Here is a 20,782-nt window from a genome sequence, read left to right as displayed (position 1 = left end):
TCAGACTGTGGTAACAGAGAGCAGGGGATTGTACACCTTCTTCCCATCTGTAGATCTTGACCCGTGGGCTAGCAGCTCTTGGATGGTTATCCAGTTGTCCAAGATCCTTCGGTTACGCTTCTTCATGCTCTTCTTCTGGCTGAGCTCCAGAATGGAGGCGGGGGGTTGGGGGTCGAGCTGTGCTCCAGGTACTTGCTCAAGGTCCCGGCCACGAAGGTACTCAAGCCGGCTCTGTATCATGAACTCTCGACGGCGACGCTGTTCGCGTGCCCTCAGAAGCTGCTGCTTCCGCTCCTCTTTGCTCCAGTAACGTCCCATCTTCATCTCGCTTACAGCATCATCGTCTGTGGTCATGCCACTGCGCTCTTCACGGATCTTCATGGCACGAGCTTTCAGCAACCGGTCTCGTACTGGCCGTTTGGCTACGTAACGTGTGCCATCACTGCGGATCTTCACCTTCCACTCCATGCGTGGGGATGCTGGAGGTAGAGGGAGAGCTAAGGAGAGTTTAGTGGGATTGGGGTTCAGCACAGGGCTAAGAGGGGGAGTGTGGCTCATTCTAGGACTCTCCCGTCCGCTGTTTTCCCTACTGCTACCAATCACCACGTCGCTCTCTCCTTCCACTGTCCTCTCCAAGGGTCCGCTACCCTCAGAGATGGCTGAACCCAGCTGCATGCAGCTCTGGTAACGCTCGGGAGGGTTGTTACTATGACGACGGCGGGTAAAATAAGGGCTTGACTCAGCACTGCGCCCACCGGTTCTTTCCTGACAGTCATGCAATCTGGGGCTCCTCCGCACCCCATCATCAGACCCCCTCCACATACCCTCGTCTCGCGACAGTGACCTTAACTTTTGTCCAGTATTTGAGCTGGCTTGGAACTTCCGGTACGTGTTGGGTGAGAAGGAACAGTTGAAAGTAGCTCGCCCCCTCTCACTCCAGCCTGCCCTGTCTCTATATCTACCTGGCAGAGGGCAGGGAGACTCTTCTGAGGGGTTTTGCTCACTCACTAAAGGAGTGCTTCTGCAGCTTTCCCCCCCGGTATTGTAGGCGCTGGTGCTTTCTTTGTCAGATCGCTCTCTCTCAGGTAGCTCCTTAATGTCAGAGAGCTCGAAAGGAGAGCCCTGGTGGTCTGCAGACCCTCGGCCTTCTGCCTCCTCTTCCAGCAACCAGGCTTTCAGACAGCGCTCCCTCAACTGCTGCATCTTCTGGGCTCTCAGAATGTTCCGGCACTTAAACTCCAGATGTCGTAATTCCTCTTCAATTAGGGCCAGCTCATGCTCTGATAGACTCTCGTTACAGTTCACATCCAGAGCTGCCTTGGCACTCTCATCTTCTGCTCCATCCTTCTCTCCCTCATGCTCTTTCGCTCTTCCTTGAGCGTTCCCATTCCTTTCATACTGGCACTTGATCTCCAGCAGTTGTCGGTACCTCTCACACTCTTCCTCAGTTAGGCCTGGCATCATCATCGTCATCACAGGGTCATGGAAGTAACCACTGGCACCATCCAAACCCGGCAAGGAGTCGGAGCTGAGGTGGAACTCCCGGAGGTGGAGCAGAGGAGGTGTATCTCCACGGCCAAGGCGGAACTTGCGCAAGCTGCCCGGAGTGTTGGTGGCATTGGTATTAGAAGCACTGGTCTGTTCATCAGCCAGCAGATCATGTTCAGATGACTCCTCATTCTTGGTGCTCTCGTCAGTACGACCCACACCACTGTCCAGCTCTTGGCTGTTGCTGAGTGTGGCCAGGCTGAGTGCTGGAGTATCTCTGTGCTGGGTAGATTCCTCGCTCACTTCCACCTGGGCCCTTTGCCTAAACCGGTAAAAACTGGGCAAATGAGTAGAGCTCAGACTGTCCACAGACATCCCAACTGGCAGCTCACAGTCCAACTCCTCTGGATCCACATGAGTGTCAGTCTGCAATAAACCACAGAGTATTTTTTATTTTGGTTTTTGCAGTGTTTGCTTATGAGGTCAGTGTTTAAGCGAAAGAAAGAGAATAGAGGCAGTGTTAGTGATCTCGAACTTGGTTCAGTAATATTTCTGTCCAGTAAACTAAAACCATGAATAATTTTGGTTATGGTTATACTATGGATAATTTTGGTGTCAGGCAGTATAAGAATAGAGACAAATTATACAACAGACAGGACAGGAGGGTGAGGTCAAGGGTCATGGCTCAAGGGTCAAGCGTCAGCACATAAAAGCATGTCATAAAAGCATAAAAAAATATATGAAAAACTATCCCGTGAAACGCGCTCAGTATCATCTTCATCGTTCTCTTTTCAGCAGAGAGATTATGAAGTCATCATTGCTGCTGGTCATCACATTCTGTTGTTTCGTGACAAGAGTGGGAAGTGTGTAAAAATCAGATTGCATAATTTTGTACACAATAATAACTCAATAGATTTCTTGTCAAAAGGCTTTACACCTGCTGTTAACAGAGAACATTCATGCAACAACACATTTGAACACTAGATGGCAATATAAATATACAGAAAACATTCTGCCTGAGAAGGAACAGACACTCTTATTTGTATTTTGGGGATTCTGTTCATTTGTGTTAAATTATAAAACATTCTGAATTAACACTTGATAATTTAATCATCACTCTCATATATAAAACACTTTCTTTGTCCATCATATGCCTCTCTTATATTCTTCCTTTAACATTAGGGTTGCCCTCTGATAGTTCAGTTCACAGCTGTATGAAGGTTTAATAGGGTAATCAGTTTCAAGTATCCACTGAGTGGCCCTGTTTTTGGTCCCTCAGAGAACAATCGATTGCAGCTTCATTTGAATAATTCCCAGAGTTACATAGAGACAAGCATTGATTGCTTTCTCTGTCTGATTCTGATGCATCTAAAAGAACCTCTCCCACTCTCTTCATCTCCTCTTGATTTGGTAAGCTCTTAAACTCTGACTGCTCTTTCCCTCCCTCATCTGTCTCCTTTGCTCTTCCCCCGAGTCCTCTCCCCACAATCGGCAGTTTCCTGGGTTCTCCCTCACTCTGGACTCAATTTATCACAGCTCCTTTGTTTGAGGAAAGGTGATTCCTAGAGGAGAGAGAGCTGCCGGTAAAGCACTGTGTTGTTATTGTACATACCTTGTTAACACGAAAAGCTGCCTGGAGCAAGCTTCACTCTCTCCTGTTTATTAATATCAAGATGAAATGCTTTAGGGGATATTGTCAATGAATGAGTAGTGGCTGTGTATCACAGATTCACACATGCCACTGGTTGCTGACCTGCTAGGTTATTGTTCCTGCAATAAATTTGAATAGCAAATGTGAACAGATTGGATTTTACTTTAATGCCTGATTGAATTATGGCATGTCCATTTGGTACTGAGCCATGGCAGGCTGCCTGAATATTCTACTTTTGGAATGATTCTGTAGCATTGGGTAGCGTGATTTTCCAAGAGGACCATTCCAGATCCGTGTCCTGTAGCCAAACTAATGTGTCTCTATTATTAGACTGGGAATGTGACCCAGCTCAGTGTAGAGTCGTGTCCTTGAAGTGGGGAAAAAAATGCCCTGACAGGGTACAGGTCTATGTACTGTCTTTTTCTTGTACTCTAACATAGTACATATCCTCTTTTCATTTCCTCCAGTGTCCCTATCAATCCATCTCTGCTCCACCTCTCCACCCCGCCCCTCTTTGTGTCTTTTTTTTTTTTTTTTTTTTAATGGTATTCATTCATTGTACTGTAAACCTGCTTTGCCTCTTTTCCTGGTGGAAAAGCGTTAATGGACCTGTCACAGATTTGTGACAACCTGTCTCTCAGAGTGATCACATGACCGAGCCCGTGACTGATGTGCGTGTCCTATTTCTGTTCTCTCAGCAAAATAAGTCATTAATTTTACGAAACATTGTCACTGGAAAGAGGGCAGATTTATTAACCAGTCTTGGGTTTGTGTGTGTGTGTGTGTGTGTGTGTGTGTGTGTGTGTGTGTGTGTTTGTGTGTGTGTGTGTGTGTGTGTGTATTGGCACTGGACAGGCTAACCAGTTTTTCAGTGTTCGTGTTTACCTCTATGTCTGGTCTTGCCAGCAGCAGAGAGATGTTGGTGCTGTCCTCTCGGGTCAGAATGGCCACTGCCTCCTCCCTGTTCTGGATGTCCACTCCGTTTATCTGAGATGAGAAATGGTAGTGACACAAAGAACACTGAGTGTTTTAACACAGAGGTGATGAAGCAGAAATGGACAGGTCTTGCCTGAAATGACACCAGCGAAAAGTCTCACATAAAATCAAATCATTCATACCAATCTGAACAAAAGTTCCCATTGAGTTACCTACCCAAATGAATTTTTCAGAGACAAAATGTCAGAGAGCAGATGAGTAACAGTAAGTGGTATTGTCAGAAGATCTCTCAGTATTTGTGAGCATTACGGTTACCATGGAAACAGGATTTTTTGGCACTTTTACCTTCCAGACAGCTGCTCGAAACTCATTTCAGAGTAATTTTGGAGAAGAACTTGCATCATGCTCCTTCTCTATTTTTAGGTAATTGTCTCTGGGAATATCTAATTTCTTCCTGTGAGATAATGAATAGCTTTATATATCAGGGGATGAATTTTAAAGGTCACTTTCAGCATATGTACATAAAAATCCACGCACTAAGCCCACCTGTAATATTCTGTCACCCTGTCGGATGCGCCCGTCCTTTGCAGCAATGCTGTTGGGGTTGACCTGGAGAAATGGGGGCAGAAATACACTGTAGAGGACATTTTTGGATCATACACATAGATCAGTTTTTTTTTTTCTTGAGGGTTAATCTAAGCGTTTGCAGTATGGAGAAAATATGGTGACAGGCACGTTAAATTACAGATATGCATCAGAATCGACCACTGACAATGTTTATATTTAGATGCAGAAACCAAGCTGTGAGTTCCCTGCTTAGACACAGTTTGATCTCTGACCTCCCCTACGTAAATCCCCAAGTCTTCCTCATCATCAGTGCGGTAGCACACTGTCAGGCCCAGCTTGTCCTGCTGACTGGACTTGTACAACTCCACCTCCTGTCAGCGAGAAACAGACATGCTTACAGAGCAGTGATCAGACAGACTGCTGAGACAGCGCAGCAAGAGACAGATAAGAAAAAAAAAAAGACGCCATACCAATGACATTAGAGATATGGAAGTACAATGCAATGTGAGGAGATGTCAGAGTATATGACAGAGAACAAGTAATAAAAAAAAAAGGTCTAATAAAAAAAGAAAGTCTTTTCAGGACAGAGAACAGTTATTTCAAAAGAAATGTTTCATGGAAACGTTTTTAAAACAAAAAAAAATATTCTTTCAGATGTATCCAGAAACTATGTGTCTTTGGGTAGGAGCTAAAAAAAAATGTGGAAAAATGGACAACAGCTCAGATGAAAAGGTAAAATTGAGTTATAAATGAAATGACTCTTACTTCAAAAGAATAATTTAAGGTTTATTTCATTTGAGTGCTGTTAGCTTATTAAATGTATCATTATTTTAGTGTGGTTCATCATTACTTTATTTCTTAAAGCTTTTGAAGGTGCATTTGAATTCAGACCTCATACTCCAGCTCTTCCTGTCTGTCCACCTCATGATGAGCGATATCAAAGTAGTCAGTGGGGTCGCTGTACTGAGACTCCAGAACACATCTGTAAAGGGACAGAACTGAGCTCCTGGCTTCACCCAAAATACGCATTTGTGCAGATAGAATCACCAGTGACCCAGAGGATAAAACCTGCCTTTTGCCTTTAAAAAGGCATGTCTATTAACTATTTGCTTCTGAAAGGTCAGTCACACCCCATATCAAGTCAGACTTTGGAGGACCGAAATCCTACAGCTTCTGACGTCAACCAGGCACATTTATGTGTTACTGCTTAAGATGTCGAAAAACTGATCTCCCAAGTTAAAAATCTGCCTGTGATGATCAGATTAAGTTAAAAGCAACAATAAATAAATAAATAAATTTAAAAGAAGAAGAAGAAGAAGAACAGCAGGACCATGGCCCTCCAATGCTGGGTTTGTGGAATACACATAGCACTGCTTTGTGTTAATAGCAGGGATGTTATGGAATATGTGTAGACAAGATTACAGATAGTTCCAAAATAATAATAATAATAATAATAATAATAATAATAATAATAATAATAATAATAATAATAATAATAATAATAAAGGATTGAATTGGGATCCGAAAATACCTAACTGATATTGTGCAAGGAGAGTTAAAACCCCTTTATTAAAAAAGATAGAGAAAACAATAATCAACACAATTCAAATTAATAGGTGTGTGGCACACTTATTACCTTAAAGTAATGCAATTTTCAGATGATTAAATGCTTTCATTGAGGAGATATTGAGAAAAAAAAAATCCCACAGTCAGAAATGACCCCACAAATATGTCTAAAGATTGAAACAGCTGGTCCCCACAGAGCCTAAATATGCTGACATACTATACTCACAGATCACTAAGCAGATGTGACTTTGGCAGAGGAGGAGAAGGAGGAGGCAGAGGGGAGTCTCCACCTCCAGAATAGGATCCCCTGCCCATGCTGAGAAGGTTCTGGAAGCTGATGTCTGTTTGAGTGCCACTGTCCACACAGTCTGTAATGGCCATGACTCTGGGTGAACTCCCCGTAGTGCCTGCTCTTCTCCTGTGCCCCTTACGCACCACCTGCAGGAGCAAAGGATCATGGGACTGGCCATCCTTATCCTGAGAGAGAGGAGATGATCTTCTCCCTTTGAGCTTCAGAGAGAGAGAGAGAGAGAGAGAGAGAGAGAGAGAGAGGGAGAGAGAGAGAGGGAGAGAAAAAGAGAGAGAGAGAGAGAGAGAGAGAGAGAGAGGGAGGGAGGGAGAGAAGGAGAGAGATAGGATGGTTTCTAATGTGTATGCATGGGACGTAGTTCAGTGCAGTATCCATGGCTCTACTACACACTACACACTGGGGGCTGAGATGGTGTTATGGTATCACTTACACTCCACCTTGTACTTTTTCCATCCCTTGCACTTCTGCGATGCTTTATCTCAACAGATCGTTATGAATATTTTTTTTAAGATAGATGGGAGAACAAGATGTTCCCTCAGAAAACAGATCGGGCAGTTTAACTCCAAGTAGTTTTGGACAGACACTACATAACAGACTTAGTCACTCTTGTAGAACAAAAGACAGAGGGTGAAGAGACATGATGATGTGATTAATGGCTGCATGGGCTCAGTGCCAACTGCACATTGAAAATGAGTGATAATTAAGAGAACAATGGGCTGCACACATGACAGTTACTTCATAGGCACATGCTACCATTACACATGCATGTTTCATACAACAAATACCTAGGGAAATTTAGAAAAAAAAAAATCCAACATAAATGGTTACGTGAAACAAAATGTTTACAGGGGACATGCAGCAAAATGTTGTACGTAAACACTGAATATTAAGCTCCAACCTTTATTTCTCCTTCGATAGGACGCAGTGTGTTCCCCTTCTGTCAGAGAGAGCAAACCAGTAATATTAATGTTTGAAAAACCAAGAGAACAGAAAGAGAAAGGGCTTCAACAGGGAAGGAAAAGTAAAACACAAGAATTATTTTATTTTACTGAAAAATGAAGGCACGGGGAGGAACCTCCCCAGAATTAGCCAAAAAAAATTTTCTCTCTTTTGCATCTTTCTTTCTTTCTTTCTTTCTTTCTTTTTTTTTTTTTGATTGGCTGGTAAGAGGTCCAAAACAAGAAGATGATTATCGAAAGATTCGCTCTGAACAGACTTGCAGCACAGCACAACATCCAAGGGATATTTTAACTGTGATATGTTGTATGGAAAGTCTTTAAGTCACTTTGTAATTACCAGTAGAAAAATGTAAAGATTACTTGGGAAAATGTGTAATTATAATTACCTCACAACGATTTGTCTGAATCATTGTTAATGTGTGATGTATAATCGTTATGTACTTTAGTGCTAATGTGCTGTTTATATGTTTTAGAAACATTCCTTTTAAAAACAAAATTATAATTCAATAACAATTACCTATCCTGACCACCATTCAAAATATTTCATTATTGTTATTGTCGCTCTCTTACGATAATAAGAGCAATGAAAATACCACAACGCGTTTCATCTCATAAATATGCATAAACATAAAATATGTGCCGACAGGTTTGCCAAGAAGAAAAAAAAAAAAGAAAGAAAGAAAGTGAATAATTTTCCTGCCTGCAGTGTGAGCAGGATCTGTGTCAGGATCTGCGGCGTACAACCTGCATCTGATTTCCAAAGCAGCAGCAACAAAAAAGGGAACCAACCTTTCTCAATCAAAGCCCATTGGGACACCCAGATGAAGGGCAATTTATAGTGTAGGCATGCAATCCAAAATCAATATGAGGTTAATACTGTTGACATCGCTCTGACCTCTTTCTCATCTCTGTGGTTGAATTCACCAAGCAAAAAACTGACCCCAGAGACCCCCCCACCCCCCTCCCCCCCAAAAAAACCTGCTCAGGCCTTCATCTTGTTTGACTCGACGTCTTTTACCATAAAATCTTCTTCTTCCTCTCTTAGCTTATTGACATTCAAGGTGGGGTCTGATTAAAACTTCTTGGGTCAAGAATAAAATGTGAACTCAGGCGATCGGCGCCAGACATGATGGAGTGGATGACGATATGAACCAGACTGCGGGATGAATGGATTTCTTTTCGTTGCCGTCCCTCAAGGAAAGCAACATGAGGCAACAACGAAAATACTTTAACAAGTGTATAATTTCCTTGTCCAGCATTGCAGCGAAGAACACTTGCATGCTCACGTCACTGGAGGAGATGATTGATCATTAATTACTTTGGATTGTATGGTCTGTCTGAAAGTACGTTAATTATGTAGTAGTACTTCGAATTGATAAAGTGGGCGGGAAGAAACACGTCATGTTTCTTGTGTAGCAATTTCCACTGTGTCATTTAGTGTTAGGGGCTTTGAGGCATGATGTTCCTTATCAACCCATGGCCAGTACACAGCAATTATATCTTTGTAGCCGTTAAAACACTTCTACTAACCTTGTCCTTGGTTTTTTAAGTCCTCTGAAATAATTGCATTGTTTAATTAATAAGGTTCTCTGAGCAGTGGACCACAAATATCTCTGTACACATCTGTCTTGTTCTTATTTCTCCGTCAGTGTCTCCCTGGCTTTATTAAGGGGCATCCAGTTTGACTGTGCTTATCTGAGAAAACAGCTGAGAATTATTTATACAGACCCTGTAATGCAAATATGAAATGTGTTATAGTCATTACTAACTGTTCAACAAAAAGAGCTGTTTTTCCCTCTGTTCTCTTTTTAGCAATTGATGAATGCATAATATTGGTTGTTAAATTTTTATTTCTGGATCAACATCGTCCTTTTATTCTTGTCCCAGTTGAAAATGTTGCGTACAGAAGAGCTGGGAGCTCTTTTGCTAACTGGGTCATTTCTGTCTGGAGAGCCATATTATGTCCTGTTGTATTGTTCTCTCTAAAAAAAAAAAAAAAAAAAACCCTACCTTTCATTTCCACCTCTCTCCCTTTTTTTCCCCATTTCTTTTCTCTTTTCTGTCGCTTCTTTTCTTTCGACGGGGTTTAGGGGACGAGAACTCAATTCAGAGCTCGTGCCTGCACTCTCTGCTCCAGCTCCTTCTTTTTCTCATCACATTCTGAACTCTTCTCATTGAGCCTGGAGTCAACCCTAACCTCCATTTGTCCCCTGTCCACTCCTAGAGGGACCTCTCTGAATTAAACCAAAGGGACCATTCAGAGCATGTGGGACAACGCAAAGGTTTCATCTCACTGCCGTTCTTCAAACGCAGAGGGAAAAGGGTAAACTTACCACGAGCAACGCTAGAAAGGCAGAGCATCATGGGAGCAACCTGGAGAGGGTTTTGCTTCTGCTGATTCTATCAAAGGTTACCTCTTCCTGAATGTCAGAGGAAATAATATCTCTCTTAAACAGGAAAGCATGGGTCGGTGTTCGGGGGGTGGGGGGTGGGGGGTTTAGGGGGCTAACCGGAACAACGCTGCTTTTCTTGCAAAACCTGTGGACTTACGCTGTGTCTCCCCCCGCCTCTATTTCTCCTTTTCTTAGACAGCTCACACACACACAAAAAAAATCAAGGACAAACACACTATTTCTTGGAGTGATTTGTTTGTTTACATGCTGTAGTTTTCGGCAAATGCTTAATTGAGCTCATGAGATTGTGTGTGTGCTTTTGTGTTTGTGTGTGTCTATGTGTTTGTGTGTGTGTGTGTGTGTGTGTGTTCATTACTGTGTTGCTCTCTCTGCGTTACTGTGAGAAAGCGTATAAGTCTTGCTTAATGACCTCAGTTGCCGTGGTAACGGCATCCCATAGAGATGAATTTGACAGTCTGTGATGGTGAGAAGGGGAGGGGGAGAGAAAGAGAGCGAGAGAGAGAGAGAGGGAGAGAGGGAGAGAGAGAGAGAGAGAGAGAGAGAGAGAGCAAGAAAGACGAGTGAGCTGCAGGCATGATAAGCAGAGTGAGAGCTTTTTTTTTTTTTTTAAGTATCATTTTGCAGAAGCTGAACATCACATATAGCCATTAAATTTTATGCTGGAGAGAAAATTTCAGTAAGATCATAATGACTGAACTGAAAGCCACGCTCTTTTGGAAGTGGTTTAGGTAAACTTAAACTGCGGATTGAGCGAATAAATAACAGCATCCATCACTTTGCAGTGTCTGGTTAGCTGTTCCAGCGGGCTCAGTGAACGTAACGGGGTGTGCGCGGTTATCTCCACGCTGGTGCCAGAAACCCATTGGAGAAACCTACTGAGTCCAGCAGTGCACATCTGCTGCAGGAGCTGTTCATTACTGTGTAGCCAGCCTGAAAACATACTCACTTTCAACCGACATAAAATCACAAGACATCAGGGGAGTATAGTCTGAAAGATGTGTGATTTGCTTGGTTTCAAACGTGACTGAACGAATTCAAATAAAGCAGGGTTATTCAACTCCATGGTCCTCTAGGACTTGTTACTGAGCACCGGTTTAACAAGTAGTCAGGTCTAATGACCCTGAGGCCAATCAGCTCCGTTCATCATTTTTCAACTGAATACCAGCAATTCATTTCAAAAGAAAAAAAGGAAGAAGAACAGGACTGAATTTGGATTCAAGGTGAGATTTGAGTGACTCATGAAATATGGAAAAGGGGAGCCAAAATTAAGATGCGGCCCACCCTTTTGTTTTTCAGTCACCCTGACTTAGTGACATAAATTACTATAGTCAGAAAAAAGAAGATACAATTTACAATTTACAGTTTAGCATTTGGCAGACGCTTTTAGCCAAAGCGACTTACAATCAGTGCATCAGTCGGATTCCTAATACCTCATAAGCAGACATCACAATAAGACTGAGCGTCAATATGCCCCTTCGTATTGCGCCCCTGGAATGCTTTGACAAACATAGATACATGACAATTTTTTTTTTTTTAAATAAGAAAGATACCATAGTTCTGCAGCCAAAGCTATTCTGTATGAAACGGGCAAAACCCAGACAAACACAAAGGCCTTTTGATGGAGGATTTGTGACTGTTTCTTTTCTGTTTTCTTTCTTTCTTTCTTTCTTTCTTTTTTTTTCTCAACACAAGAACAACAAAAGAAAGCTTTTTTTTTTTTTTTTTTTTTTTCGAAGCAGGCTCTGTGTTGAATGCGTTTTAGTGTTCATTGGGGGTACTTTCAAATGACTGTCGCCGAGCTGCTAGCTGTTTGAGGGACTTCAAAGCCATTTGTTTTTAACAGTGTACAGTATTGTTAAGGGATCCCATGGTGAGGGACTACAGTTTCAGGTTGAAAAAACTGGTTAGAGAGCAAGCCATCTGTGCAGTGCCTCAGGCAGCTAAAAGGAGGTAAGGGTGAGCTCTGGAAATTGGATTGATATTGGGAAGATCAACAGCAAGATCCCTCTCTTATTAGATGGAGCTGAACCCATTCTGCCATAACAGGAAAGTCCAAAGAGAACACAAATTGCCTTCTCACAATTCTGCCAACCAACCAACTTGAACAGGTTAGTAGACTGTGTTCGAATACATATTTAAAGGTGTTTGATATGAAGGAATTTTTTTTTTTTTACCGCTGCATTTGAAGAGGGTGTATTTGAAATGGCATCCAAATGGGTTTTTTTCCCCCTTCTCTTTCTCTTTTCTTTTTTTTTTTTTTTAAACACATTTAAGGTTTTGCTACACTTAAACGAAACAGTACATAAATAAAGCATAAAAACAGACTGAAATATAAACTAAACAGACTTAAAGATACAATGTGCAATGTGCAGCTGGGCCCTTGTTGTTTGGGGACCAGTAATGTTTGATATGATCAAGATTTTATCTGTTCTGACAGATGCTTATGTTTTGGGGAGAAATCTGGCATTTCCACCTGTTTTTGTCTCAAAATATAAGGGTACAGTTATATGATTTTAAGCTACTGGGTTGTATGTGGTAAGAATGAACCAAAAAGCACTCTAGGTATTTAGTATCAGTGAGTGTGTTAGTCTGGGAAATGAACATCACAGCCACAGATTTCAGACATTTACAGCCCATTAACATCCAATAACACTCTCAGTGGGCACAGCACTGCTACAAAGTGTAGCCTAAAACTGCAGGAGAAAGAGGAGGAGGAGAGAGATCAAGAAGGAGAACAAAGAGAAGAAGAAGAAGAAGAAGAAGAAGAGGAAGAAGAAGAAGAAGAAGAAGTAAAGGCCTGAAAACTTAAGTGAGTTAAATCAGTCATTCATACATAAGGGCTGAAATTGAGAAGCTGGTGAAACATACTGTGGTGGAGGATAATGGAGGTGAAAAATGGGGCGATCGACCCTCACCTGGAACATGATTCGGTACTGCTCCTCTGGTCGGTTCACTACGCACATGTTACATCCCATTTTGGCTCAGAGCTGCCCTCAGCGCTTCTCTCTCTCTCTCTCTCTTTTTTTTTTTTTTCTTCACTTCACACACTCCGCAACCCCCTCTGATTACTCAGATATCACACGGCTCAACCAAGTCCAATTACTCTGCAGTCCAATTATGGAAATCCCTTCCACAGATCAGAGGTTATACCTCCACTCCACATGAAAACCTTTGATGTTCTTTCAGTGCTCTGGCTTTATTCAGACATTGAATTCAGTATCTTCAGTTGAATTCCCACACCGAACTCAGATCACAGAAACGTATACTGAAGTCCCACAAAGAGAAGCTTCAAAAGAGCGTTTGGTGCGGACTGACATACCAGACAGTCTCGAGGTTTTTTTTGTCTGTGGGTAAATCTTTTTGCTCAGTCTGGTGTCAGTAGTGTTCAGAGTTTAAAAATCAGAGCTTGTATTTGAGTGTAGATGTACTTTATCAGCTTTACAGTCATCTGGGTTCTCCTTCATGTTGAAACTTCAGTTTCTTTCATCCTCAGAACATGGGCTGTTTCTTTACTATGTCTCACTTTTTTCACACGATAACTTCACATCAGCAAATCAATAGACTTGGAATATTATTATGTCTTCATCACGAGCTTTCAGAGATTCCCTGAACCTTATATCCTCCACAAAGGTCATCATATTCATAAAATTTAATTAAAAGAGAGACCAAGACAGACAACAGACTGCAAATGTCAATATTTACTGTCTGGTCCTGTGGGATTGCCTGTCTGTTTCCTATTTACTTCATGCAACCTGACTATTTTTAGATAAAAAAAAGCCCCTCTCCACAGTAGCATGTTTAATTAGCATTCAGAATCACAGGGCTTATACAGTCAATATGAAACCATCATTGACTCACTTGAATAGTACCAAATACATCAATATATGAGTCTTGTCTAGCTCCTTCAGCCTGTTGGGTTTGTAGGCAAAGTTAATGAAGCTGAGTTTCCCCTGGTAAATACTAATCTGGCAGCTGAATTTTTGTTTTCTTATGGCTATATGAGCATATTGTCTGCATTTAGTTCTTTCATTTTCAGAAATCAATTTCCACATCCACTTAATGATTACATTTTAATACATCACCACCCAGTAATACTGGTTGATACTTCAAAGAATTTGTGGATCTGAGATGCTACACAACTAATGTATATTTTGTTTAAGAGTAGGTCATGTGCTGTACTATGTATAATAACATATTTACTGCATAGTATAACTTTTAATTCTTCATTAAAATCTAACATACTATTTCATCACATCCTCTTTGTTATGAGGAACAGGTTGTTACTCTATCTCGTGTTCTGCAGTCAAGGGATGAGCAGGTGCATGTCATTTGTCAAGCACACATCACATCAAATTTTCACTCATTCCTCTCTCGGAGAGTTCCCACATGCTGTGAACGCCTGCGACTGAGGGAGTGAGTGACTGCATCTGTCAAAATGCGTTTGAAAGAGTGGTACCTTTCCTCCGTTGCTGTCTCTCTCTCTCTCTCTCTCTCTCTCTCTCTCTCTCTGTCTCTTGCTTCTCTATCTCCACACACATGTAAACTCAACTCTTACCTTACTCTCACAGCTCAGTGCATTTAATAGTCCAATACTCACAAAGAAAGCAGATCAGATGGAGCAGTGAGAGATTGTACAAGCAGATATTCAGCAGGAGGGGATTTAACTTCTTATAATGAATCAATGAGGTGCAACTGATATCTGATCTCTCTCCAGCTTTTCTCTGGTGCAAGAAGAGTCCAGGGGTTAAGCAAAAGGTGAAAAAGACATCCACGCTGATTTAAAAAAACCAAAAAAAAAACAAAAAATAAAAAAACAGGTTTTAAAGTAAGAAGAGTCGACTGATCAAAACGAACCATCCGCCTTTTTTTTTTTTTTCTTCCCTGTCCTTGAACGCTTTCAGGGTAATCCAGCTTAGTGATGCTTCTTCTTAAATGAATGAATCATTGCTTTGTAAAGAAAAGATGCAAAAAAAAAAAAAAAAAAACGCTCATTCAGCAAAAGCGTGGTGGTGGTGGTAGGGGGGGGGGGGGGGATCATTCTATAATATCCATGAAATATGTCCTGAAGCTCAACTGGAGATGTTCAAGCTCCCAGCACACTCAGACAAAAAAAAAAGGCAGCGGCGAACGCCGGCTGCAGCGAGCGTGACGGTCTGCACGGTGTGTTGGAGACCATAGCAGAGCAGTGTGGCAGAATCCTCTCTTCCAGCGCAACGCGAGCCAGCCGCATTCACCAGCCACATCTCATTTTCTCTCTCTCTCTCCGGTGGGCGCGATAAAGCTCTACCCTCCCTCTCTCCTCCCTCCCACATTTATTCCTGCCATCCTTTCATTTGCTACCACTGCTGCTGCTGCTGCTGCTGCTTCTGTTTCTCTCTCTCTCTCTCTCTCTCTCTCTCTCTGTCTTTCTCTGCCTTCACCTGAGCGGGCGGCCCAGGATTCTCTTCTTTGTTGCCTGCAGCTGGTTCAGTCTCAAGCATGCAGATTGTGTCTTTTATCATATGATTATTTCCTGTATTGTAAGTCCTGCATGCAGGGAAAAGAGCAAATTATTCGTATCATAAAACGGATATCACAAAATATCATGAATTATTCAGAACAAAGCAAACTGTAGAAACATAGACTGAAATTTTTTTTTTTTTTTTTTACTTCTGGAGAGGACGTTAATAGCTAGAAAGAGTCAGTATTTCATAACCACTGTCCATGAGGAACAAAAAAAAAAACCCACTACAGGGAAAAACCATAATATACTGAAGAGGTGAAAAATGATTTAGCCGCATATATCTTTATAAGAGCACAGCAAGACACATGTTGTGAGTTAGAAATGTCATGGCTATAAATTAGATTTGATGGTGTTCTTCTGTGTAGTATAGATAACCCCTTTATCTCTATCTGTCCCTGTACTTCTTCCCAGCATGGCCACCTCTGGCTCTCCCAATGCAACATGGACGTGTTTATGAGGGGGTTTATGGCCACCGAAGCAGATTAGCGTAGGGGACATGGATTAGCACCATAAACCGATACAAAATATTTTAGCCTTTCACTTTTTCCCTTGTCACGCTCTCTCTCTCTCTCTCTCTCTCTCTCTCTCTCTCTGCATTTGCTGTTTTATCAAATCCTTTTAAACATTTGTTGGTTTTTCTGTCATATGGAATGATGATTTGATCTCCCTTCTACCTTTGATCTACCCTCTTTTTATTTTTGTATGATTCCTGTTTAAATTTGTGCTATTTTAGATGTAAAATTTCCACTATCTACAAAATCTCTGGAGTGTTACATAGGTAAAATACTGGTTTTGACATGTGCTGTCATCGTGGTATGAGATGAAATGTTTCATCCTTCATCCTTCTCTCTCTCTCTCTCCCTCTCTCCCTCTCTCTACTGACCTGCCAGTGTCCAGACAGTGTGTGCACTTAATCACCACAAGAGCAATTACAGTGACAGAGAGCCAAAGAAATGTTCCTCACAGCCACTCTTTATCCTGCTCCTCTCTCTCTCTGTCTCTCTCTCTCTCTCTCTAATTCATTAAGAAATACAGAAATGTGATTATATAAAATAAAAATTACATTTGTGAGGGCATAATATCATGACAACACCGCCATAGATTGCATGTCTGCACGCACACACACACACACACACACACACACACACAAACACAAACACACAGACGTGAGATTGTTTGGCAGCAGTGGTTGGCTGCTTGATTCCCTCAGCTTTCAAGCAGGTCTGTTCTCTTTCTTTCTGAGCCACAAACAAACATAATTATTCCTGGGGACAAATAAACCAATTTGTGCATTTGTATAGGCATTACCTCAAAAACCATCACACTCCAAAGATTCGTTCCTCAATCCAACATGCAATAAATATGAATCAGCAACCATAAATAAGAATTCTCGTCTCCGTTCACAAAGATCATCACGTTCTTCTTATCACATTCCTACATGTTAAAGCACTCTGCAAACAAACAGTATGAGTCTATGGCTTTCTTCTGTCATTTTTTTCCTTTGATACCACGTTTTTCATAAGCCATTCTGTTACAGCTTCACTTCTCTGACAGATGTGCAAAACGTGTTTCGTGTATTTTGTACTTTAAAAGAGCTCTACCTCACAGCAGAAAAGCATGTGTTCTTTATGCATGAATCAGAAAAAAAAACTCAGAAAGAGGGAATGAAATGCAGAGAGAGAGAGAGAGAGAGAGAGAGAGAGAGAGAGAGAGAGAGAGGGAGAGATTATACAGCAAGAGCTAGCCAGGACAAAAAAAAAATAATACAAGTTGGTGACAGAGAAGCAGTGACTGAAAAATTAATTTGATATTTCTTTTTTTTCTACCTCTATTTTCTGCCAGTTAATCATAATTTAATTTGATTTCACACACAGGACTAAAAAATGAATATGAAATTGAACAGATTGGATGAGCAAAAGACAAAAGAACTCACAAAAATAATGTTCAGTGTGTAAACATGTGTGTGTGTGTGTGTGTGTGTGTGTGTGCGTGTGTGTTGTTTATCATATAGTCATACGACCTTTCACTTTGTCTTGAAAGCTTTTGCTCATATGAAAGAAGTTTTAATCGACCAGGCGCATACACATGCATTGTCATGCATCAGAGTGTATCAAATAAAACACTGTGACTGGGGAAAGCCAAGGTACTGGATGAATTTTAACAATGTCCTCATTACTAATTTACAACACGGGCGGAGAGGTGCAGTAAATACTAAAGATGTGAGGAGACATGGGAAACTGGTGCAGATCTGGGTTGTTTCCAGACCTTTGGTATGTCTACTTTTCCAAATGATACATAATCATGTACGACTCTCAGTGCATGTGTAGTGCTTGAAATTACATGTTGCTGTAATGACAATATGGCATTCCCTTTATCTGAAATCCTGTTTCACGAGGTTTTCTTTCTCCATAACGCCTTGCTGGTGACTCCATTTCCCTTGACAGTATGTCATTTTACTGACCTAAAAGCCTTGATTTGAGATGCCAATCCTAAGCCTGCTTGAACAACTCAAGGGAGATGCAAGACAAAGGAATAAAACAGCATGAAGTGCTGGAGATGGGTCAGGAGGAAAGCCATATGTTTGATAGGGGACACTCTTACAACCGGAGAGCTTTAGACAGCCAAAGATTTGACAAGCAATTATAGAGGTAGAAGCCACCCTCCCTCCAGCAGACAGCTTTCAGAGAGAGCGAGAGAGAGAGAGAGAGAGAGAGAGAGAGAGAGAGAGAGAGAGAGAGAGTGCTATGGTGACTCTGTGATGAGAGGGTCATGACAGAATGATGACAGAAGATCGGGTTCTCCACACTCACTGTGAAGTTACAGAATAATGGTCAGAGGATTGAGTGAGTGAGAGAGAGAGAGAGAGAGAGAGAGAGAGAGAGAGAGAGAGAGAGAGAGAGAGAGAGGGTGGGAGGGAGGGAGGGAGGGAGGGAGGGAGGGAGGGAGATAGAGCGTTATGGGGACTCTGGGACGAGAGCGCCGCGACAGAAGGATGACAGAAGATCAGGCTCTCCATGCTCAAGCCGAAGTTATGGATTAATGGTAAGAGGGTTGAGAAAGAGAGAGACAATAGATTAGCCACAGTGGAACTGTGTAACCATAAAACCATAAAATCTGAATGAGAGATAACGAGTAAAAGTCAAGAGCTGATTAAATTTGAAGAGCTCAAGACATGCAAACACACCCTCCTCACTCAAACTTAATGGGGATGGAATTCAATTGCAAGAAATTTTTGACAATACAAATCATCAGCAGGTTGCATCATTTTTCAGTGGCCACTTTAAAATCTTGTGGGTTTTTAGGGCCAAACGTGAGGCCCGACATTAAAAATTAAATTATAATTTAGGTTTTGCTTGTAGTTTCTCAAAGACATTCCTCTTCTTTACAAATATCAGAGATAGACAGGGGCTGCTCTTGAAGGACAGAATTCAAGATAGTAGGCAAATGACAAAATTGTTTCCCTTTCAGTTCATGGTGTTGCTGATGGTTACAAAAGATGGGACAAGCTGTCAGTTAAAGAGCAAGGAAAGGAAATTCCAAACAATCCAAAGGAAAATTCAGCCAATTTTCTGAGTGGAGGAGTATGGTTGGAGGTGGGGGGTGTGTGTGGGGGGGGGGGGGGGTGGCATGATGACGGAAACAGCCTGGGGAGAATTCTCACGCAATCGAGCAGACCTGTTAAAGAGGGAGAATTTATCAATTCACCTAACGGTACACTTAACGAGGGCAAACAAAGCAAAACAAAACGAAACGAAAAAGCCAAAACACTGAATGCAGGAAAACCGATTGGATTTTATATTTAATCTGCTCCTATAGGGACTCAACATGTACTGTAATGGGAAAAAATATAGCAAATGGTATAGTAATTTATAAATTTATGCAGAGAGAAAATATCTAATTGACTAACAATCCCAAAGATAGGGAAAATATGCCACAGCAATTTATCATGGTGCCATTACATCTTATTGCATTATTTTATTAAATTTATCCCTGAGAACTATTATATTTGAAAATGGAGTCAAGAGTCTTACAAAAGCAAATTTGAGAGAGTATGGAGAATAGAACCATGATTAAATCTGACATATTGAAAACACTTAAAGAGAGATTCAGTGACACGGCCCTTTGATAATAATTTTTTCAAGGAAGAGTATGCAAAAAAAAAAAAATTCAGATGAAGTCATTATTATTATGAACACACTGCTGAAAAGAAGTAGATTGTTATCTTATAAATGAGTCTGTAGTATCCGTGGTGACTTATCTTAAACTCAGGCTTCATGGATATGAGCTACATTGCTACGACCAATTTCCTCGTCAAATGCAATGTGCTGGCATTGGCATGGTAACTGTGCTATGGTCAAACACGCAGCAAAGGATTCATACAACAGCATTTTGGGGGGAGGGTGGAAAAGAAGAGAATGAAAAAAGGGGAAGACGAAGTATCTGTGGAGGAAATGGAGAAAGGGTTGGGGGAAGGGAGACCCATGGGGGGGGATGGAAAGATTGTGGTGAAATGAATGTGTAATTGTGGTATGGCGGCTCAACCTCTTATTCCTCGGGGACAGGTTGAACGGGAAGGTGTTTGATCCCATGTGGTCTTTTCTATGTCCTTTAAGTCCTTTAAGAATGTCCTTTATGGATCTCCTGAGCCAAACTCGAATATCGACCATATATTGTGCATTTAACTTTTTTTTTTTTTTTTTAAATTTAAAATAGGTTTAGTGGGAACTTTTAGGTCTTAATATTATCTGCATTGTTTTTCATTGCAAAATGCTTGTTTATCCATTTTGTACCCAGGTTGCATAGGCTGTCTTGTAGACTTATGTTCTGAGTCAGCCGTGACCTATTTGACCTCAAGAGACACAATCAATTTTTGCTTTTGCTTCTCTTTAATAACACTGGGAAGAACTGATCATAAATATAGGAGTTCTCTCCAGATCAGACCAGTAATAAGGGAGACACAGCTGTCCCAGGGCCCAAAGACATGTCGTCTCTCCAAGGGCAGAACTGCTCAGCGAATCGTACAATCGTCGTAGCCGCTTAATGTCGATTTTTTTTAACCAGACACCGGACTGCAGCAAACATGCTTCACCTCAGTAACACGCCGCCTCTGACGCAATTAATATTTCAAGTGTTCCGGTGATATATGCACCACCAGAGCTGACCAAGTCCTGTGCATACAATCGTGTTGTACTAAGCAGCAGAAAGGCTGTAAGTCAAGGCTCAATTCATCAAGGCCCACGTCTCTCTCATGCGGGACAGCAGGAAGGAGCAGTGGGGGAGGGAATGCAGAGCGGCTGCTGGGAGCACTAGCTCCATTCAAAACCCCCAGGTGTATAAATAGGCTGTGCTGAGAGTAAATGAGTTAAGCCAGACAATAATTCAGTCAAG

General features: G+C 41.6%; 1 protein-coding gene across 1 annotated transcript; it reads right to left on the bottom strand.

The window, feature by feature from the left end:
• pdzd4 (PDZ domain containing 4) lies at positions 1-12,866 on the bottom strand. Its single transcript, XM_030784605.1, has 7 exons — positions 12,807-12,866; positions 6,435-6,718; positions 5,534-5,624; positions 4,915-5,013; positions 4,622-4,684; positions 4,025-4,126; positions 1-1,914 (listed from the first exon to the last, which is right to left on the bottom strand). The coding sequence occupies exons 1-7, from the start codon at positions 12,864-12,866 to the stop codon at positions 1-3; spliced, it is 2,613 nt and encodes an 870-aa protein (XP_030640465.1).
• Between the last annotated feature and the right edge of the window lie 7,916 nt (positions 12,867-20,782).

This window comes from Chanos chanos, chromosome 9 (genome assembly GCF_902362185.1).
Source record: "Chanos chanos chromosome 9, fChaCha1.1, whole genome shotgun sequence".
NCBI classification, from domain to species: domain Eukaryota; kingdom Metazoa; phylum Chordata; class Actinopteri; order Gonorynchiformes; family Chanidae; genus Chanos; species Chanos chanos.
Note: the sequence above shows the minus strand (reverse complement) of the source record. Positions and strands in the feature narration are given on the sequence as shown.